The following is a 24,923-nucleotide window of genomic DNA, read 5'->3' on the forward strand; positions in this document are numbered from 1 at the left end:
TTTACTGTTTGCAAAACTACATATTAAGGATGCTCTTATCCCAGGCAGAAAACCTTGGCCGTATTAGGCACAACGTTTTGGAACTTTAGGTCCTCAGTGCTCTTCAACTTTGTACTTGTTTTTGCTTTCGAACTTTTTTTTATCTGAGCGTCACTGATTAGTCTTGTGTAAAAGAAACGCGCGTGTAGCGTATCAAATTATAAACCTGGTACCTTTTGATAGCTATTATTTTCGAAATGTTCAGTACTTAATTAAGTCTGTATTTAGATAAGATGATGCAAGCATACGACTTTTATTGCGTCTTAAACTTTGAGAGGCAAATAACTTTAACTACTCTATTAAAATATGGTATAAAAACGTTAATTATGAGCTATGAAAGTCAAGTGGTTCGAGCATTTTTTCTGAGAAAGTTTTTAAAAATTTCAAAGAAATATTTTTTACAGTGGATTAGCTTTCATTAGTCTTCACTATCCTATAGATTAACAACTTTTGGTTATATAATTATAATTTAGAATTTTCATTGAAGTTGGAGCACGAATGCACAGTTAATTAATTATATTGATGTGCCATTTGTATGCAAGAGTGACATTTCTTTGTAGTATGTGCCTATTCGGAAAAAAAAGTCATGCCAGTATTGTCTCCCTTTAACAGGTTCATTATTTTGTAATTAAATATAGGTTTCTGATATAAATTTGAATAATTACAAATGTATCAATTCAATATATTTCAGTTTTTGTTATTGGTGTATCAAAAACATTAATGTACGAATATTATTTCATAAATTTGAAACGTTTAAAATGAAAACATACCAATATAAAGAACCGTTCATCATCAAAGACTATAAATGAAAATCGAGTTATTTATCCCCTTCATGATAGATTGATTGGGAAATTAACCAGAGTTATCTAATGTTAATAACAGAGAGGAGGGACTAGCAAGCAATTGTTAATGGTAACTTATTTAACGTTAAAACAATTTTCCACTATAAACGAATGTTACTTTATACAAATATAAGGGCTTTTTTAGCTAAATCTACAACTTTTATTAGATATTATGAATTTTTATTACAAAAGATTATATGCTACATGTAATGTTGTCATTTTAATGTTATATTCAACATTGAGGTTTGGCTAGCCACAAAACTAAGTTCAACCCACCATTTGTTTTCTGAAAATGTCCTGTACCTAGTCAGGAAAATGGCCATTGTTATATTATAGTTTGTTTCTGTGTGTGTTACATTTTAATGTTGTGTTTCTGTTGCGTCGTAGTTCGCCTCTTATATTTTATGTGTTTCCCTCAGTTTTAGTTTGTAACCCGGATTTGTTTTTTTTCTTCCAAAATCGATTTATGAATTTCAATCAGTGGTATGGTAGCACTCCACAGTTAGATGTGTAGTTTCGCATTTTGGCCCCTGTGGATTTTTCAAATATGAGAGCTAGTGTGCAATAAAATTCATTTTTGGATAGCTGAGTATTAAAATAGCCTTTGTATTGGGTTTATATGAACATCAAGAGTATGTAATGTATGTAATATAGGCTGTTTACTGTATGACAGTCCGTATTTGCATGTCCCTACCATACATTGGTCCGGCAATTATTGTAATGTTTTTTTCCAACTTTTTATCGCACGAACTTTGTGATTGGATTTTACGAAAAAATGAGGCGAAAGACACCCATTTTTTATTTGATCATTAGGAAGATTTATGAAAACAGTTTCTAAAAAGGTATTACTCAAATGCATTGAAATTCTAGTTTGATTCAAATTTTGGGGGGATATGTGACATGTCCACCCCCCTTTTTGCAATATTTTATGGTAAATAAATGCAGAATGTTGCCATGGATACACATAAAAGGAATTTATTTTCACTCTTTTAACTTTTGAAAATCAAATCTATGGAATATACTGATTACATACATATGCACATGTACAACACAAACAGTTAGGTTAATGTATTAGAAATCCAGAAATAGGAGATGATAAAACATTTTGTGGCTCATTTTTAATTTTATTTTCTAACTGTGGAGTGCTACCTTATGGCACATCAGAAAGCACAGAAATGCACTTTTTAAGATAAAATTGACCACATATCTTTAGTCTTTTATGTTCTTGTTTTAGTTCTGAAGGTAAAAAATCTGCTAGGAATGCAATTTATGTTTATTTTATTGTTTACTGTCCTTAGCAACCAAATATACACATTTTGACACTTAGACATGTTGCGGTCTTAAATTTGTACTGCATTAGCTTCGCCATTGTAACCAAAGATTGCGCTTTATATGATATTCTCAGAATGTATCGCTTTATATTTTTGAATGCGAATAAGTCACATAAACATTTTTAGCAGGATTTTATATTATAATTTGGCATTAATTAAATTTAATGATGCCAGTACTGCTAGAAATTTATACCCTGCTTGAGAGCTTCTAAACCATGGTTAGGTATGCTATTTACAGCAAAATTGACCTATAAGTGCTTTCAAATACCTAAAAATTGTACAATTTGTCCTCTTTTAAGGTAATTTTATGATTTTAAATTAAGATAATGGGAAAAGTTTTAGAAATTTACCCAAAAATGAGACAGACTTGAAGTTTTTCACTATGATCCAGCATTTATTTTTAAATCACTTTTTGTTGCGTTTCAACATCAACTGCTAACCTTCATAAAATCTTTATTACTAAACCAATTCTAAAAACTAAGGTACCATTTTCATCGTAACAGCTAGTAGAACACAGAAAATATAATAAAAATTGAGGCAGGAGGGGAAAAATTTCACCTTAAGGTAGCACTCCACAGTTAGATGTGTAGTTTCGCATTTTGGCCCCTGTGGATTTTTCAAATATGAGAGCTAGTGTGCAATAAAATTCATTTTTGGATAGCTGAGTATTAAAATAGCCTTTGTATTGGGTTTATATGAACATCAAGAGTATGTAATGTATGTAATATAGGCTGTTTACTGTATGACAGTCCGTATTTGCATGTCCCTACCATACATTGGTCCGGCAATTATTGTAATGTTTTTTTCCAACTTTTTATCGCACGAACTTTGTGATTGGATTTTACGAAAAAATGAGGCGAAAGACACCCATTTTTTATTTGATCATTAGGAAGATTTATGAAAACAGTTTCTAAAAAGGTATTACTCAAATGCATTGAAATTCTAGTTTGATTCAAATTTTGGGGGGATATGTGACATGTCCACCCCCCTTTTTGCAATATTTTATGGTAAATAAATGCAGAATGTTGCCATGGATACACATAAAAGGAATTTATTTTCACTCTTTTAACTTTTGAAAATCAAATCTATGGAATATACTGATTACATACATATGCACATGTACAACACAAACAGTTAGGTTAATGTATTAGAAATCCAGAAATAGGAGATGATAAAACATTTTGTGGCTCATTTTTAATTTTATTTTCTAACTGTGGAGTGCTACCTATACTCCTGTTGCCTTTGTTTTACCATGCATATCTAAAATATCAAAATGATATAATGAATAATGTAGGACCATTAGAAGTTAATAACATGCGAACAAATAAATGTGAAAGGAATTAATTAGAACACCACTACCTGATTTACAGTATTTGTAAGAAATAACTTTTAGCACTATTAAAACTGCAACCCTTGAATTTTGGTGCATCCGAAACGCATTTCTATACCAGAACCACACAGACCAAAGTATAACCCCGTCGATGTATATATATATACTTTAAGATCTATATAACTGACAGGAACATACTACAATTATATTAGGATCATCGTATAGCACTTTGCGCAGAAAGATTAGATATATTAAGCGGATAGCTTGTCCCTCACTATTTAGAATTTTAATTCATGCTTCCAGTGAGCCAGACCACTATGCCACCTAGGCAATATGAAAATATAGCTTTTGTAAGTCCGCTGTACTAGTACCTTGCATAGGCACCGCCTAGACCGGTTCCGCCAAAAGCAATAACAAGATACATATTGGCACATAGCTTGAATACCTTGCAGATAAGGTTTCTTTTTGTCTCTCGTAAAGTACGATGAATCATGCTTTTTATATTTGATTAGTTTACATGGTTTGCAATTTGAAAACGCTTTTGACTGACAGTAATAGAAATACCTAGTCTAATTTTTTAAAAGGTTGAAAAGTCTGTAAACCTTTATTTACATTCCTATTATAACTGTCCAGTGTATGTACCAAAGGATTTTAATAACAGTACGACTTATTTTTAAACAGGTCATCAAATTATGAACGCCCGATGATAGCTTGAAACTGCTATTTTGAGACATTGTTGCAGATTTTGAATATTCGTCCGAAAAACGTTTGAGCAGGACATCTTTAACCAAAACCAACTTATGTTGAAAGTAAGGCTTATGCATTGTTTTTTGGCTACACATCTTATCAATTTAGATGGACTAGTGATATCCCTCGATGCAAAAGTTGTCAAAAAGATTAAGAACTTGCACTTATTATAAAATTCCGTCAACAGCAATACAAATACATCACTCAATAAATTAAGAATTTATGGAAATATGTTAAGTTGTGTATCGATATTTTACGCATATGATATAGACACTTCAATAAACCAATTTCAGGATTTGACAACTCTCAGAATTTGACATAGTGAGTGAAACACATGCCGGGCAAATTGTTCATACACATGTAGCCAAACAATGTTAAGAGGGAAAAAAGCTAAATCTGAAAAATGCACTAAACATTTATATCCGATACGAATGATCATGTTTTGTTGATTTAGAAATCATATTGTTCTAAAATGTTCTCTATAATTTCATACCGGTAAAATTAAATCCCACTGGATTAAGAATTAAATCCGGCTGAATTATTAAAGGCCTTAGCAACTCGCCCTACTAATGAACTGTATTGTCCTTTAAATATAATTCCTGTAAGGTGAATTAATTAAGGAAGGAGAAATGCAGTTCTACATAAGAATTAGCTGTTCAAGTTCTCTCAACCAAAGAACCATAGCAAGAACAATACCCCCCCACCTTCCAAAAAAAAAAAGTAAAAATAAATAGATAAAAATATAATATTAATATAGCATATTGAATAAATTAATCTTTATAATAAGCTGCCAGAATTCTAAGAATCTATACAAAAACAAATCTGACAGTTATGCACAACCTGTAACTCGAAACAAATTCAGTTAACCATATTTTTTAAGTATGTTTTTGAAGAAAAGCCTGGTATGAACTACATTATCGCAAATCTTTGTTGTACTTCAAATGTTTTAATTGTTTTAACTACTTTAAGGGGGTTGCTATTTTTGTATTCAATTGTTTTTTGGTGCATTGCCTTCTTAATACTAAATAATACAATATAATAGTTGGCTTTATTGATATAAATGATTTCCCTTGTCGTAAGCGATAAAAGTATGCAACTGTTCTACGGTATAATTAAAACATTAGATATATTTGTTGATGCAAAACACTGTAACCATCTACATATATCAGTCTATATCTTCTCCAACACACTGTAACTATTTACAAATACCAGTCTATCTCTTCTCCAATTTCAGTTTAATACCATTCTGTGCTTTAATAAAGCCACCTTTATGAAATGTGATTGGAACCTATAATAAATTATATAAAACATAGTTGGGTATTGGTTTTATTTGATATGCTGCTTGACATTGACATGACGTAAAACACTTATATGGTGTAGAAGACCATTTTCATTTAACAGATTTGTATTTTAATGCGTTTCTGTGTCTTTGACATATATATATATATATATATTATAACATTGATACAAGTGGATTATCGGATTTATCCAATCGAGATAGTTAAATTATCAATTTTAAAGTCCGAGCCTCGGCGAAGACTTTAAAATTTATAATTTAACTATCGAGATTGGATAAATCCGATAAACCACGCGTTACTATGTAATAATCTGTTTCTCTAATGATTAAAAGACAAATTTCCTTTTTTCTAAACCAAAATCCCCTTCGAATGCCTTCCACTTTCCACGAAGTTGTCAATTTCATTAACACCTGTTAGAACATTTTGATCATTTCAGGGAGCTGAGAAAGGTTATGACCCTTTGACTCGGCCAATCATCTTCTGAGATCACCGACAACCACACGTTGATTAATTTTTTTTTATACAACGGGTTCGAAAAGGGATATTTTTCCATAGAATTAGAGAAATTGCTTTATGGGAACAAACTGTGCGCCTCTTCTTGCCGACCTCTTTTTATTTTCATATGAATCGGAGTTCCTCCAGACACTTGTAAAAAACAAGAGAATCAAAGAAGCCAGATTATTTAATTTCACTTTCAGATATATTGATGATGTTCTTTCCATAAACAATCCGAACTTTTCTGATTGGGTTCCATTAATATATCCCCCAGAACTAGAGATTAACGAAACAACAGACACGGCTTCCTCCGCCTCATTTTTAGACTTATATCTCGAATTTGACTTACACAGTCATCTCATTACCAGAATCTATGACAAACGAGACGATTTTAATTTTGAAATCATAAATTTCCCCCACCTTAGTAGCAATATACCAACTTCAGCTGCATATGGGATATATATTTCCCAACTTATTCGATATTCAAGAGCTTGCAGCTCTTACTCAGACTTTGTAATACGTCATCAGTGTCTGAGTAGAAAGTTGATGAAACAGGGGTATGTCAAAGAACGTCTCGTTCTTTTTCTAAAAAAGTTCATCGGAAGGTACAAAGACCTTGTTGATAAATATTCCGTATCAACTTCTCAAATAATACACGATGGTCTTGATGTATAGATTCTTCGTACTGATGTTGTTTATCATCTTAACAACGTGTTATATAGTTCTTTCATTTGTCTTTGTTCTATTATTAATATTACTTTTACTGTTGAATGGTTTCATGTGATTTCCGTTTCACGTGGCTCGGTACTTATACATCTTGTCAATGTGTTTGTATCGGCTTTCATTTTTTTGTGGTTTGTTTTGTATTTGCGACTTTTTGTATTTCTTTTGTTCTTATAACGTGACTCTGTACTTTAAAAGATCCCGTCAGTATGATATTGTTCTATTTATATGTCATTTTGATATATTTCTATTATGAATTACAATATACGTTGAACCACAAACGTCTAAATCGTTCAATCGCGTAGTGGAATTAACTATTTTTGGATTCTTATAAATTCTATATATAACTTTTGGACTAGTTTAAATCTCGGTCTATTTCTTAAATTTATTCTTACATACTTTTGATTTTTTAACCCTGTATGCTAACATTCCCATGAAAATTTTAAAATTGTTTGTACGTACATTGAACGACAAATTTATGTGACGTATAAAATTTTCTGACGTCAGACACTCAAATCAATAAATGTGTTCGTAGATAGTAGATGTTTTTGTGTTCTGTTAAATTGTTCCTTTTAAAATTGTTAAACGATGATGACTGATGTACCCATAGTTTGACTATTATATTTATTGTGTCTGTTTATTTAACGCATCAATGTAAAAATATCGGAAATTGATGAGAATGTTATTAAAGTGAGAGGGTTAGCGCTATAGAACCAGGTTTAATCCACCATTTTCTACATTTGAAAATGCCTGTACCAAGTCAGGAATATGACAGTTTTTGTCCATTCGTTTTTGATGCGTTTTGTTATTTGATTTTGCCATGTGATTATGGACTTTCCCAATTAATCTTCCTCTAAGTTCAGTATTTTTGTGATTTTACTTTTTACTAAGTATATTTAAACATATCATGATTCATATATTTGAAGTTTCATTAGAATTGAAAACAGTCATTGTGAATAAAAATTCTTCAAACGCATAGATTTTCTCATATTTCTAAATATTATATAACAAAAACATAGAACAAATAATAAGACAAATAGTCTTTCAGTTCATTTTCTTGCAAAATGGATTATTTTCTGAATTAACCAAATTTAATATCTAGAAACCACTCAGAGTATGCAATAAGTGACTTCGTTATGTTATAAAAAAAACAAGGTTTAATCTACCATTGTCTAATAAAAAAACCCTGTACCAAGTCAGGAATATGACAGTTGTTGTCCATTCGTTAATGTGTTTCAGCTTTTGATTTTGTCATTCAATTAGGGACTTTTCGTTTTGAATTTTCCGCGGATTTCAATATTTTTTGTCATTTTACTTTATATAAATATCTAAAAACAACAAATATGTACCTCAGTTTCATCACATCTAACAACAGTAAAATTTTGTACTATGGTAACAGCAGCCATTTTAAGTTCTGTAAGTGCTAGTCTCATACCAACACAATTACGAGGACCAACACCAAATGGTAACCACGCATACGGGTGACGTTTCTCTTTGTTTTCTGGTGTGAACCTATTAAGTATTAATGTGATTTTGATAACATTTATAATTAGAACCCCTATGTACAACTACAATCAATTATTTTGTTAACGATATTCGAAAATGTATGTTATAATGTTACAATGATTCCACCATCAGGTACTTTTCAATCAAATGATCACATAGTAGTATTTAAAATAAACTGAAAATAATGTGGAACTTTTATGCCCCAGACAGGCTTTCCTGGATGCAACTTCACAAGGAAGTCTCAAAAACCAAATATTTAGATGTGTTAGAACAGAAACATTTGTAGAGCTATATTAACAAAAGAATAATTAAATAATCATCGATTTATCAACGGAATATTAATGATAATTATCAAAATAGATATATTTTACCAAAACATGCATACACCTGTACAATATAATTTAATGAAATTGTAGAATGACTAAGGAACGGCAAGACCATATTCTAAAAATCTGTTTTACACACCTTCCTGTATTCAGTGACGATGTGCATATATTTACCTTTCAGGATCAAAAACCTCTGGTTCAGGCCATAACTCGGGATCTCTGTGAATGGCACCAACTGGAAATTGAATATCAGTTCCTTTGGGTATTGTATATCCACCAATTTCTATATCTTCTTCTGTTATTCGATTAAACCTTAAAATAAACATTTGGAAATATATGACACAAAAATGTATATCTATGGAGTCTATAGGCTATTCTAATATAATTTATTACGATTTTTTTGCAACTAAGACATATTTACAGTTATACTGATAATGAAATTTATTGGCTTCAGGAACCATCATTAAATTCTGTCATGTTTTTGATTTTTGCAAAAGCTAAGAATAGATCCTCTCAGATAATTTACATTAAAATGAACGTTAATTGTATTTATTTGAAATAAGAAGTTGACATTATACATTGAAAGTATCAAATACAATTGTTATCATATTAAATGTTATAGTTTTTCAAATGTAAAAAGTAAAATCCCAAAAATAGTGAACTCCGAGGAAAATTCAAAACAGAAAGTCCCTTATCAAATGGCAAAATCAAATGATATAACACATCCAAACGAATGGAAAACAACTGTCATATTCCAGACTTGGTACAGGCAATTTAATACACATTTTAACAGAATTCTACCTTATAATCGACGTCTTCAGATTAAAAGTTTGAAATTTGACATGAACTTACATGGTCCAATATCGAAAATCTAAAACAGTCACCAAACCCCCCCCCCCCCCCAAAAAAAACCCCCCAGATTTTGATAAATTTTAAACCTCAATAAGAACCAATTTTAAAACGAGGTCCAAATCAAAAGTAAAAAAAAAAACACGGTTAGATTCACCGTGTTTAAGAACACCAATATTGCAAGATTGTAAATTAAACCCAATCAAAATGGTTAAGAATTAAGCAATGTCAACAAAGAACTAGAAAAGTATTATTTTTGGTTTCTTTTCATAGAGATCCATACCATTATACACAAGTTAATATATCGTATCAAACAGTGCTTCCTTAAACTATTAGGTAAACTTACATGAGGGATACTAAATTATAAGCTGTAAACTTAATACGTTGTGACAGCAAAAATGCAATAAAAATATTGTTATGTTAATTTTTTTTTGTATACAAGTTATTGTCCCGAAACCTGAAAATGATTGTCGTTTTGGCCATTTTATTTCTTATACAGTTATGACAAATACCCTGAATCTTTCTCAAATTTCTATTTGTGGTATTGACCATTGTAGTACAATTTCATAGAGATCTATACACTTTTACTCAAGTCATCGTATGAAAACCAAATGTCTTTGATTGGACGAGGTCTTGTGAAATGGCAATAACCATAAAAATAGGGACATGTGATATGATTTTCAAAATTACAACTATTCACCACAGTTCAAACAATGTGAATGTAAGCATTTTTAATTCTCCCAAACAAAGTTTGGATACTTATTGTTTTGGTCTGTTCTTAATATTTTTATTATTATTCTTCTTCCCCTTCTTCTTCCGCCACTTTAAAAATGAACTTGTTTACCATGAATTTTATATTTACCTTGCAGCCGAACCATACAGCCGAAGGACCTCACAAATGAACATATCTAAATACTGAAGCTTTGAGACGTTGTCATAAGTTGGTTTTTCCTGTAATTCAAACAATAACTATGTTCCTAGATATAGGAAGATGTGGTGTAAGTGCCAATGAGACAACTCTCCATACAAATAACAATTTAAAAAAGTAAACCATTATAGGTCAATGTACGGCCTTCAACACGGAGCCTTGTCTCACATCGAACAACAAGCTATAAAGGGCCCCACAATTACTAGTGTAAAACCATTCAAACAGGAAAACCAACGGTCTATTCTATATAAATAACGGGAAACGAGAAACACGTATAAATTACATAAACAAACGACAACTACTGTACATCACATTCCTGACTAAGAACAGGTGCAAACATTTGCAGCGGGATTAAACGTTTTAATGGTACCAAACCTTCTCCCTTTTTCTGAAATAATGACAAAACATCACAACATAGAAAAACACACGATAAAATATCAATTGGTAGGCTTAACTCAATCAAAAAACGTAAATTGATACACTATGAACGAATAAATTTTATCTGCGATATCTGAATGCAAATGCACAGTTAATAAAATATTAGGGACAAATATTCAAAGCCAAGTAGCAAACAAACAAGTTCAAAGAAAGCCATGGCAAGACACCACTGCGAAATAATTTACCCTTCGAAAATTATCACTTTTGAAAAAAAACTGTTTTGATAATACAGGTAAATCTTTAAGTTTATACAAATGTAGTAGGTGAAAATTAGAAGATATTCCAAATAATCAAAGCTGGTATATAGAAAAGATCCATATTAATATAAAATAACAAAAAAAGCATTATAAACAGTATCAGCAGGTCCAGATCAATCTGTTTAATTACATTTAATAAATAAAATGTTTAAGAATAATAGCTTTGAGAACATATTATCGCTTCCATCGACCTTGCTCTGTAAAACATTAATTTTTTACGCTATAAATGGCGGAACGGCCTGTGCCCATTAACTTTTTCATTATACGATAATGAAAAATTATACTAGCCACTTGAAACATTTAAAAAATAACACGTTATAAATTTGATGCGTTCTAATCATATATAAAATAGAATAACAAATCCAAATTAGAATAAAAAACTTGGAAAGGCTTATAAACTGACAACAATCCAACAATAAGCAACGTTCACAATGTACCAACGGAACAGATGGAAAACAATTTTCATAATCCGACCGTTAATGTTATTGTAACAACTTCCATTTTCTGAGGAAAATGAAGGTTAAACCTGATGTTATAGCTAGCTATACTTCGCACTTGTACGACAGTTGTTTATATATAATTCCGTTATATATACAAAATTGAGTGAACAACCCAAAAAGAAATACTAGGATTATGAGACAATAATTCGGATTCTGCAGCAAAAACTGTATAAAAATACATTACAGACATATAGCACAACTGCCTTTAGAATTTAAACACCCATTTGAAACTTTGCAGACTAAATTAACAGTAAGGAACTTCTAAAACGCTTATCGCTGTCATTCATTCGGTAACAGACATGATGAAAAACACCAGTATAAACACTTTGTTCAAATATGAATCATAAAAGAGTAGCTTTGCGATTTTATATTTAATACATTCAGCAATACCAGTATACGGGAACTTGTTTATATAGTGTATACGATCTGTAAAATGAAGTATGTAAAGAAGAGTCTTTTTATTAAAAATTACTTCAGTGTTTTCGTAATACTTAATTCCTTACATAATATAGTTTACAATACAGTTTTGCGCTTGTCGATGGAAAAAATCTCGGGGAAAATGTTTTATTCATAAGTTGAAGTTGGCTGTGAAAAAGATTTTATTTATAAACATCATCATCGTTTGGTCTCTGGTGGTTAGTTTTATCATTGTAAACTCTACCACATCTAATTATAATATAAATACATATTCTGTACTTGTTTAGAGGCCAGCTGAAGGACGCCTCCGGGTGCGGGAATTTCTCGCTGAATTGAAGACCTGTTAGTGCCATTCTGATGTTGTCTGTTATATATCTATGGTCGGATTGTTGTCTCTTTGACACATTCCACATTTCCATTCTCAATTTTATTGTATATTGTATTACACACTCTACCTTTCCAATGTTATCAGCAACTTCATGTCGAACCTTGTCAGCATAATCTGGATATAAAGCTAGACAATACAGGACGAAGGATAACACATTCGCAGTGGTCTCATATCCAGCCAAAAAGAATATAAGACTATTTGCTAATATTTCGTTGTTTGTAAGAGCTGCAATATAAATAACATACTATAATATTTTTACAAATAGGACTTGAAATCTAGTTTAGACAAAGCTAAGATAATCGTGAATAATTCTTTTGGGCGTTTATTAATGCTGCTGAGGTCTGATAAATTGCTCTTTAATGTCTTTTAAAAATGAAACACAACGAAAAACTGTTAAATCGGGCGAAAGTAAATGCTTTTCATAGATAATAATAAAATTAGTAAAGGCGGGACTAACTGGTAAGTAAGAGTTAATCGTTCACGGACAAAACTCATTCTGTAAAACGTTGTTCTTGAAAACATGCATTGAAGAATATTATTACATTTTCATAAAAGAAAAGTGTTGTGTAAATGTTTACCAATGATAAACAAATGCTGAGTGAAAGTTTGTGACTCACATATCAAAATACTCAATAAAGGCAACGGTGGTATACCGTTGTTTAATGATCATAAATCAATTAAGTGAAAGCAAATCCGATTAAATATTGCATTTTATAAATCGTTTTTTTATAAAATCTAAAAGTGCGGATGAGTTATTATTTACTTTATTTCTAATTAATTACTTCAAAATATTTTTTTTTATCTTGGAATACTATTAAAACATTTGACTTTTCTACTCGTTTCACAATCATTCCCTATATAACACTAAAACACAAAATTAATGACTAACGCGGAAACGAGTATCTTGTCTTAAATATGAATTAATGGTATGTTGTAAATAATAACGCTAATTCAAACACAAAATGTTTGAAAAAATATATTATCAAGATTTTTGATTGCTTGTTTGACAACATATTTGTAACTATTGGAGAACTTGTTTTTAACAAACAGCCGGTAATTTAATGGGAACCAACCCTTACCGACTTGTTCCTCTCTTCACATGAGTCTGTTTACTCAAAGGAACTTTTTAGGAAATAAGGAAAAAAAGTAAGCAGTATCCTTTTATATACGCTTTCCTCTATTAAGTTGTCCCTTACTAAATAACTCAAAATTTGGTCACTCTTTTGAACGAAATTATAATAAAGAACATGAGATAAAGGATACAACAGACACAATTAGGTGTGCATGATATTTTGACTTACATCTAGAAATTGACAATATGGGTCATTTGTAAACATTTTTTTTTACGACAAAGGAAATGATTTCAGCTTTTCAATTTTTAACTTTCGATTTCACTGAAGCAACATTACAACAGCGCCTGCAAATAGAGTATATATCTTCCAACTGATACGATTAACAAGGACATGTATTTCCTATCATGATATCCCTTATACATGTTATAGATGGTTGCTGCTTATAAGGAAGTTCATAACAGAAGAGTTCCAAGTGCTGAAGTTAAACTCAACCCTTCTTAAACTTTCTGGACTCCATCATGCATGATTGACCGTTCTGAAATATCTGGTTAACAGATTTCGACGCATCTTTTGCCTCATGTTTGCCACATTGAATTTTTTAAATCACGTTTCTACGATCTATTCGGGGTTCAAGCTCACCTTTGCGAAGTAATGTATAATATTTAGTGATAATTGGACGGACGACTGGAGTTAAACGGTGCATACAACATTTTTTAGCAACGCCCTTAATATATGATTATGGACGCTTAACAAACTTTCTAGACATGTGATCTTGAACCAAGTGATACAAATCATTGTTTTTCCTAAAAAAAACAAATATATGTCTTTATGTATTTGGTCTGAAGAGTTTTTTTATTGTTGTTTTTATCTCCTTTTATGAACTCTATCATCTTATGGAAAATTAGCGTATGGTATAATAAATGTACTCACGTCTTTTCTTGAAATCCTTTAGAGGTGTTGATGACAATTCTATATTTTCCTCACTTTTTTCTTTGTCTGTATGTGCGTTTAACATAAGTCCTAATAAGTCTTGTCTTTTCTGAAATGAAAGTTCCTTTCTTTTTCTTAACGACCAAAGTATTTTCTTGATTAGAGGGGCATAGCTGCTTTTAGGAATTATAGGCACATGCCTATATATACAAACAAGAATATGTAGTACGATTAAAGCTATCAAACCAAGAGTTTCAAATGGTGAAGTTGAAATCATCCCTTTGTAAATTATACGGACACCATCACGAGTTGGTTGACCGTTAAGCAATACCCGTTTCACAAATGATATCGTATATGTTCCTTACGTCATAACAACAATCCCCTTCCCTTTCATAAATGTGACCTACCGAGTTAGACTATTTACCGGTTTGTTATCATATAAGCATCACGACGGGTGCCACATGTGGAGCAGGATCTGCTTACCCTTCCGGAGCACCTAGCTGAGATCACCCTTAGTTTTTGGTGGGGTTCGTGTTGTTTATTCTTTAGTTTTCTATGTTGTGTCATGTGTACTATTGTTTGTCTGTTTGTCTTTTTCATTTTTAGCCATGGCGTTGTCAGTTTGTTTTCGATTTGTGAGTTTGACTGTCCCTTTTGTATCTTTCGTCCCTCTTTTAGACAAAATGAGGTAGAAGTTAAAACCTATAGATAATCTTACGGCCATTAAAAATAAGAACAGAATGAATATATATACACATATTAAACAGGATCTACTGTTAAATAGTAATTAGTTTTTTTTAACCAGCCTTACAAACTTATATTTAAAATGCCGTCAACAATTTGTATCTTTAAACTACAAAATAACGATTTGTTGATGATGAACTATGTTGAGTCCACTTTTTTTATATGATAAAGATCGCCGCGATAAAGCCTTTTTGTGCTAATGCGGCGTAAAGCAAATAACAATCAATATATGCATGTTATTGAACAATATTGCTGAAAATGTAAGAGTACAATTAGTCCTGTCCATCGTACATGTATTTTTACTCTTGGAATAAAGAAAACCTCCTTCTGTAACCAACTTAGCAATCTCGATATCACGATGCTCTCATTGCATTTATGAAATGAATATTTGTATTTTCTCTTTTGAAAATGTCGCATAATGTTATAACAATAAATTTGCAAAAGTGGTAATTTAATATTTCAAAACTCTGACTTTCTTTCTTGAATAACAGTAATTCAAAACATACCGTGCTTTAATTCTTCCTTTCTAAGACAACAGTAATTCAAAACCTACCGTACTTTCTGACTTTCTTCCTAGGATAACAGCAATTCAAAACCTACCGTGTTGTCCGACCTCCTTTCTTCGATAACAGTGTTGACAGCAGAGTTAAAAAAATTCGCCATATCTTTGCTCATTGTTGATAATTTCAAGTATGGAAGCAATCTTCTTGTAAACGGGAAAAATACTGAAAATTAAATAAGGAATAAATATGTTGTAAGGGAACGCACAGGGAAACGATTACAATGGTTCATTAATGGTGAAATTTGACGGGCACCAATCCATAAGTTTTTTTCAGAAAAACTAGAAAAATGCTTGATTTAGACCATATTTTGACCCTATTTACTGAACGGTTTTGGCAATTTCCCCCAAAATGAGTCTCGACTGTCTACTTGTGGTAATGAACCTTGTGGTACAATTGTAGAGTTATTGTCCTGAAACTAGAAAAATGTGTGTTTTGGGTCCCGTTTTGGTTTCTAATTGCTAAACGGTTGAGACCGTTGAAAAATGATCACAACCTTCTTTTTGTGATATCAAACCTTTTGATTAATTTCAAAGAGATCCATACACTTAAAGTTATTGTCTGGAAACTAAATTTGTCTTCGGACGACGACACTGACGACGATGACGACAATATGATAGCAATATAAGACCCCAAAATATATGTTCGGTCGTATAAAAAAGAAAACTGTTGTCTCTTAACTCCTTTCTTTTTACATTATAAAGTAGATAAACTTATTAAACATGTTTTTTAAAAGTAACTTTATTCAAATTATCTCCCCTTATGTGGCAAAGTTGAATAAGCATCCCGAGAGTATTGCATGGCAATGCATAATCCCCTACCGTTTTAAAATTTATTCTACTGGAACAAAATGCTAAGTTTATCTATAACTTGTCATAATGTTAACAATTAAACAAATATTAAGTCAATATCTTCGAGCATGACGGATAAAGTGTGGAAAACTGATCATTTAATTGAATTTTCAAGGACAGTAATGCATTAGACAAAATAATTAAACCGAACTAATTTGAAAATTTGAACTTGCGCAGTAACTTATCATGATTAAACTATATACCAATTATAAAATGAATTACACAAAACGTTGAACTACAAACGTCAAAATTATTCAATCACGTAGTGGAACGAGCTATTTGTGGATTCTTATAAATTCTATATAACTTTTGGACTGTTTTAAATCTCGGTTTATTTCTGAAATTAATTCTTACATACTTTTGATTGTTTTTAACCCTGAATGATAAGAGAGCCCATGTGAAATTTTAAAATTGTTTTTATATACATTGAACGACAAATATATGTGACGTATAACATTTGCTGACGTCGGACAAGCGAATCAATGAATTAGTTTAAAGATAGATCATTTTGTGTTCTGTTAAATTGTTCCTTTTAAATTGTTTCACGATGATGACTGTTGTATCCATATTTTGACTATTTTATTTATTATGTCTGTTTAATTAGTTTACACATCATTGTAAATATAACGGAATTTGACGAGACTGTCATCAAGGTGAGATGTTTAGCGCTTTGAACCAGGTTTAATTCACCATTTTCTACATTTGAAAACCACCGTACCAAGTCAGTAATATGACAGTTCTTTTCCATTCGTTTTTGATGTGTTTTGTCATTTGACTTTGCCATGTGATTATGGACTTTCCGATTAGATTTTTCGCTGAGTTCAGTATTTTTGTGATACAACTTTTTACTCACTGATAAGCAGTACCATTGGATTTTTGAACCCAGATGAAAAGGCTTTCTTCGCATTCTTGATAAACGCATTATCTGGATCGTTTTGGGCATCTACGTCCATACCGAAAGCTGTACTGGCTATTACATCCATTGAAAACGAACCACAGTACCTGTCGAAAAAGGCAAATTTATTTCTGGCGTTGACACTAATGACATGGACAAAAGCAGCCATACTTATCAAACAATCTTTTGGTGTCGATTGTGTAATATTCGTAATAAGCATCTTGCTCACTGATATACGAGAAAGAATATTATTTTAAACAGACATCAATATAACATTTATTCATTGTACATCATTATTAAGCAGGTTTCGTTCAGGTTAACCAATCATATACCGGTATTAAAGAATGTTTATTTAATAGAGATCTGCAAGGGTTAACTAAAGTATAGAAATATGGTCGCCAATACTTCTTTCGATCGTTTGTATCCATGATAAGAGGCATGCCAGCACATACTACAAGAACAACATTAAATTCGGCTTGATATGGAAATTTCGACTGCGAACATTCAAGCAATCGATTAAAAACTTACTAAAATTCATTGGATTCAAAACATTATACATCTGTATATTGTCTGTGTTGATGTTATAAAATGACACCTCCCATTCTGTGAGTATTGATTGGCAATAAATATTCCCATTCCAGTTTGAAATTCGTTGTGTTGGATATAATTCGAACTTGATCTTAAACTTGTCATGATAGAACTATTTGCCAATTTTAAAATTTATATCTTCAAGCATGACGAAAAAGGTTTGAAAAACTTATTATTTGAATGAATTTTCAAAGTCAAAGGACCATAACTCTGCACAAAATCAGCAGACCAGTACAAAATTCGAACTTGATCTGTAACTTGTCATGATAAAACAATACACCAAGAAAACAAAAATTGTTTCTATAACTTATTATTATGCAAGACTAATATGTCTAACGTTATGAATAAATAAATGAATCATGTTTCCATGGAACTCAGTTAAGTCACCTGCTACATTTCACGTTATAAGAGGGCATAACAAGAGAACTATAAAAGTATTTATGGTAAAATGCATTGTGCAAAAGTTTCATTCAAAAGTTTTTGGAATGTACCTACAATTGGACGTTCGCAAGAACGTTCAGACGGACAAGAGTAAGATTTAATCACCCTCCTCCGCCACTGACCTACCTTATTTAGGGTCATTAAAAAAGAAAAAACTTTTTTCAGAGTTTCAGTTATTATCGTATTTGTTTTTCTTACTTGCACACATCGACTACTTCTCCATTTTCTGTATCTTTCTTCATTTTTTCAACCATGTCATTAACACATTTCTGAAGCAATGGCATCATCTGAGAAATATATCATTCACATATTATAATTTTATATTTTTAAGTGGCAGTTTTGCTTAATTTCTCATGAGAAAAGAAGATCTTGATATTACAAATATCATAATTCCGTTCCCAAAAAAAGAAAATGCAAAGATACGTACAACAGTAGCTTTAAAAGTTGTGTACACCACAATTAGTCAATAAACCCATCATATATACCAGGATTGAAATTTTATATTTACACCAGACGCGCGTTTTGTCTACAAAACACTCATCAGTGACGCTCGAATAAAAAAAAAAAAAAAAAAAAGAAAGAAAAAAAATCTAGATACTGTTGGTGGGTTTGTTTTAGTTACAGGAACGACGAAGATCCTTTATATTATTACCAGCTGTTGTTTTATGCAACAAACCTTCTGTTAAAATGTTATAAGGAGATAAAGTCAACTATACAAAAAGTCTTTGAAAAGAAGGTTGTTATCATTAAACAACGACAACAGCCGCAAAACATACATTTAAGAGCGCAATTTTGAATAAAAAATTTAATAAAAAAATATTCTCGGCCTAGATGACCTTTGATGGATTTGGCTATTATGTTAGGTCCCGTTTGGTCATTTAAAGTCATATGAAACCAGTGAGTGGTGAAAAATAATGTTTATCCAATTCTTGAACCAATGCATGTATATATCATAAACTTAGATTTTGTCATTTTTTACGCCAAAATATCGTATAATCGTCAATTTTTTTTCTCTCTGTCTGTAAAGATTTAACAAATATGGCTGTTCATTAAATGCCGTGTTTTAAAGCCGAGGTTTATCGATTGTCACCTTATAGTAAATAAATAACAAAAAGCATGGGTATTGAGCACGTGTTTAACATGTACAATCAGATAGTTGTTTATTTCAATGACAGATCCATGCGTATAGAGTTCGCCGGATTTTTACAAGGAGGGTTACGCGCAGGTCACTATGCATATGGATAATATGTCGGCGAATTGCTTCCTGGAAGCATGCAATTAAAAACAAATAAACTTCTTCTAAATGTGGACAAATTAACGAATTTTCCTCAGAAAAAAGTATATGTACATAAGTTGTATAATGAAAACTATCCATTTAGTTATAAAAAAACATATGCATGATTTTTGTTTAATTTGAGGTTTCTTATGACTTCAATAGTCATCTGATCATCTATTAAAATCCCTAACCTAGGACTGTAAAGAAACAGTCGAGCGCTTCTAATCGAAACGAATACCGATATTTTAATGAAAAGTGTCATAATTTAAAAAAATTCATGCAGATATGTAGTCTGTTAATCTACTACTCTGTCTTTTTTTTCAACTACCTAGACATTTCTTTTTTTTCAACTTCAAATATTTTTTCATATTACTTGTTGTAAACATTTTTACGATTTTTGTTTAATTTAAGTTTACTTTGTCATATATCAGTGGCATACAACAAACATACCTTTTATTTTGTTTATCTTATGTCAGTCTTAATTTGTGATGTGATAAAAAAGGCAAAGGAAATAAATGCTATAAAATGTGATCTTTATTGCATAATAAATCTTAAGTAACTTTACATTATTGTAAATTCTGTTTTTCTTACCTGTCTCATTTTTCCGGAAGAAAAGGTGGGAGAAATTGATGACCTCAAAAACTTCCAGTGTTCGTCACGTGCAATTGATACGGCATCCTTTAGGTAGGGATCATTGTTATCACCTTCAGCCTTTTCAATATATTACAAAAGAGTAAAATTACAAAAATACTGAACTACAAGGAAAATTCAAAGAGGAAACTACCTAATCAAATGGCAAAATTAAAAGCTAAAACACATCAAGCGAATGGATAACAACTTTTATAATACTGACTTGGCACATGCTTTTTTCTAACGGAGAAAAAAGGTGGATTTACCATGGTTTTATATCTAGCCAAACCTCTCACTTGTATGACAGTCACATAAAATTCAATTATATTGACAACACTGTGTGAACAAACGAACATACATAGTAGGTAAGTGTGTCAAAAATAGGGGTACAGCAGTTAATATTCTAATCTTAATCACCATAAAAAAAACCAAAAAAACATGTTAATACATAAAACCTTTTTTTAACGTATTGTTTTGCATAGACGTGATAGTCGGAGGAAGAGCTTGGAATTCTTCAGCTCCTGTTTGAAATTGATTGAACGTATTTGCCGACTGTACATAACATTTTCTTGATTATTCATCAACTTCAAAATAAATCTATAGACTATTTTACATACAGGCAAATATCTCATACCCATAAGTTGTCAAATAAATACAAATATGTATGTATAAACAAACACCGATTGATAAGTATGAATTTTTTTTTTTAATCAAACAAGAAATAATGATCTAATGATGTCTCTGTGCATTGATATATGCACATTGACTCCATCTTTTTTGTGGTTGAAAAAAAACCCCACCAATAGTTAATCCACTTTTCACTGTGGGTTTACTTGCAATACATACCAGTCTGTTTGGAAATTTTGAGAAATCTTTAATGCAAATTTGTTTTATGATATCAACATCAGAGACCATTAATGAAGACATATTTCCAAAATACTGCCTACAATGTAACGTTAAGGGATTAAGCATATAATATTTCAATCAGTGTCATTCTCAATGTAGATCACAACAAACACTATCTTTCTTTCAATCGGTGCGAAAATACAAAACAATTGATTGATTTTTTGTTTATCTTTTCTAGCTTTTTGTTACATTGTGTGGACAAATAAAACTCTGTTCTTTACGACTTCCAATCCTTTAGACGTACCTCCACTACTTGACCAAATGACCAACATTGGTATCTTTCTTGAAGATTATTTATTAAACTATTTTTATGTCAAATGTTTTAACAGTTCACGATTCAAGTATTTAACAGATATAATATCAAACTTTCATTATGTTCTATCAAAAGCAATTTGTTAAATCGAAGTAAGCTGTCATATGTAAGCATATATCTTCATTTATAACAATATTTATTGTTAAACATACCCAAAAAACTTTCCGTGTTTCTCCACCATTTCAATGTCTGCTTTTAACACACCCTATAATAGACGAAATCCGGACATATATATAATACAGTTAATTGCTATTAATAAGTATTGCAATGTGCACTGTGTTTAAATGTAATATCAATATTCAGTTCTATTATAATCTTAAATCAATCCTAATTCTATCTTATTTTTGAGATATAGTTTTTCAAATGTGACGTCATTTTTGTGCTGTTTCAGAAATTCAAATGTGACGTAATTTTTATGCCTTTTCACCACTTCGTATGTGACGTCATTTTTATGACTTTTTGCGTTGAGGCCTGGACTAAGTCGGGTGTGTCTATTTTCTGTATCTTTTGGTCTTTGTATTATGTTTTCGGGTTTTGTTTTCTGTAATTAGTTAAGACTTCAGTTTTATCATGTATATCCTTTATATTCATTTGATAAAATTTACTGTTTGCATGCATTAGCATAAATTGTTCTAAATAATAAGGATGTTCTTATCACAAGCAGAAAACCCTTAGCCGTATTTGGCACAACCTTTTTCAACTTTTAATCCTCAGTGCTGTACAATTTTGTACTTTTTTTGACTTTCGAACTTTTATATCTGGGCGTCACTGGTAAGTCTTGTGTGGACGAGGCGCGTTTTGGCGTATTGAATTTTAAACCTGATGCCTTTTGTTATCTATTATTCATGTGTTTCTTTGCCTTATTCGTTCTCCTATTTATTTGTATTATAGTCCTGTAATATTATGTTGTCATTTTAATATTATATTAAACATTGCCATTAAAGTGCGAGGTTTGGCATGCCACAAAACCAGGTTCAACCCACCATTTTTTTCTTTAAAAATGTCATGTACCAAGTCAGGAAAATGGCCATTGTTATATCATAGTTCGTTTCTGTTGTGTAACATTTTTACGTTGTGTCGTTTGTTTTTCTCTTATATTTTAGTGTGAATTCACATTACTATAAGACGTGTCACGGTACTTTTCTATCCCAAATTCATGTATTTGGTTTTGATGTTATATTTGTTATTCTCATCGGATTTTGTCTTATGCTTATTCCGTTTCTGTGTGTGTTACATTTTAATGTTGTGTCGTTGTTCTCCTCATATTTAATGCGTTTCCGTCAGTTTTAGTTTGTTACCCCGATTTTGTTTTTTGTCCATAGATTTACGAGTTTCGAACAGCGGTATACTACTGTTGCCTTTATTTATTTATATTTAGCTGAACAGAAATAATTTACTTTGTTTAGAATAATTCAGCATGTCCTTTTTAAGAGAAAAAAAACACCTTCAACCTAACTTCATATTATAATCAGAATGTGTTTTTCATAAGCCATCTCGATATAATTGGTCGATATTAGGCAATTGTAAATATTTGATAATTAAGCGGAGCTTACATGAGCTTCGCGTGTTTTTTTTGCGAATTTGACCATGACTTTTAACTCGATATCGGATTTGTTCAAGGGTATTATAATATGTAGCGCACTAGAGACTAAATGTATTCACGTTTCCGGGCCACAGTATTTTGATGGTGGGTGTTCATATCATCCAAAGCTTCAAAATGTTCTGTGTCCATATACATTTGTAAAAAGTTTTCCGTACACCTATTTTGTAACTTTTCATTCGTCCTGTTCGTATAAATTTGTAATAAGTAGAATTTTTTTTTAGAAACATTGCGTCTGACCTTTTTTATATAGTGCATAAAATTTCCCAAGAATAAAGTTGGCCTAGGCCCAGGAATACCAAATCTCCAGAAGAATGTTTGGCAGTATAAAGAGTACCTACAATAAAAAGAAAACTACTATTAAAGCAATATTTATTTTAAAAACAGTTAATTTTGATAACAAAATCTTACTTATTTTGAACCAGTTATACATGGTCTCTTTCAAATGAATGTATCTATCAATTATCAAAGAAGCACCGTGCGCCGAACTTAGATCGTTATGCGTTTGAAGTAGAAGAGACGGTCTTGTTTTGGTTTCGTGATGAAGACTGCTCTTTTTAGGAAAATTGTATCAAGAGCTGACTTGAACTCCTCGTTTAAAAATGTTAAACACACAAGGCTATGCCTAGTAACGGCTATCGATCCTGCATATGCAATGGGTAACCATATCGAAGTATGCTGTACACGTTTGTAAAATAAGGGAGCTACCATTTGATTTTTATGGGGGGCTAGGATGAAAAATTTTGTCCTGCATTTTTTTTAGCTGTAATCTCTGTCCTGCCTTTTTATTTTTCACTCTGTTCGGTCCTGCCTTTTTTTTTTTTAGTTTATCCTGACTTTTTTTACCTAAATTGTCGTCCTGACTCTTTGTTTTGCAAGTGTCTCATCCTGCCTTTTTTTTTACTCAAAACTCCTGTCCTGCCTATTTTTTTCAAATTTCATCCTAGCCCCCCCCATAAAAATCAAATGGTAGCTCCCTAATTTGTATTGCATTGGCAATTAGTGACGAAGATAAAACTAACAGTACACATTTACTATTTCAAACAACCTATAACACATATCCTATACAAATTTCAGGAAATAGGGCGGTTTAATATCACTCGGCGTTACTAAAAGGTAAATGAACTTCTTGCAGAGCCAAAATGCTTAAAAGTAGATTTTTACACTTGCTACTTACAAACACATTGTCATGAAGAATAATAAAATCGTAAGCAGCCATCCTGGAATTGTTGCGACCCCAAAGAAATCCATGTTAAACTGTTTCTGAAGTTAACTGATAAACATAATACATATAGCAATATGAGATAACATTATGATACATTTTGCTATAAATAGGAATGATCATAGTGTGTATGGAGGGCTACGTGTGACAAAATTGACCCACTAAAAGGATTAATCATTTGACAGTTTCTTTTATATTTACAGTAATATTTGATTTTCTGCTACATTAAACAATTTTACGTGTTTCTGTGTATGCAAACTATTTCGACAGCATCGTCGGTTTTTAATTATACCATAATGTATTGCTTCAAGTGATACACGAAAATAGTTTTATTTGAAAAATCTATATTATAAGCTATTTATGTAAGGGACAACTAAATTCTTAAGCCCGAAAATTCAAAATCAAGACCACTCGGTATATTTTTAAGTAGAATAAAGGACGCGCATCTCTGACTTTACCATCATTAAAAACCCCCAAAAC

General features: G+C 31.4%; 1 protein-coding gene across 1 annotated transcript; it reads right to left on the reverse strand.

The window, feature by feature from the left end:
• Positions 1–5,318: 5,318 nt before the first annotated feature.
• LOC139512874 (cytochrome P450 3A24-like) lies at positions 5,319–24,566 on the reverse strand. The gene is made up of 15 exons (XM_071300816.1): positions 24,399–24,566; positions 23,462–23,558; positions 21,774–21,826; positions 21,249–21,345; positions 20,364–20,483; positions 18,695–18,783; positions 17,426–17,574; positions 15,762–15,886; positions 14,418–14,526; positions 12,482–12,639; positions 10,349–10,437; positions 8,812–8,949; positions 8,155–8,317; positions 5,499–5,577; positions 5,319–5,459 (listed from the first exon to the last, which is right to left on the reverse strand). The coding sequence occupies exons 1-14, from the start codon at positions 24,470–24,472 to the stop codon at positions 5,503–5,505; spliced, it is 1,536 nt and encodes a 511-aa protein (XP_071156917.1). The 5' UTR covers positions 24,473–24,566; the 3' UTR covers positions 5,319–5,459; positions 5,499–5,502.
• Positions 24,567–24,923: the final 357 nt, after the last annotated feature.

This window comes from Mytilus edulis, chromosome 2, assembly GCF_963676685.1.
Source record: "Mytilus edulis chromosome 2, xbMytEdul2.2, whole genome shotgun sequence".
Taxonomy (NCBI): Eukaryota; Metazoa; Mollusca; class Bivalvia; order Mytilida; family Mytilidae; genus Mytilus; species Mytilus edulis.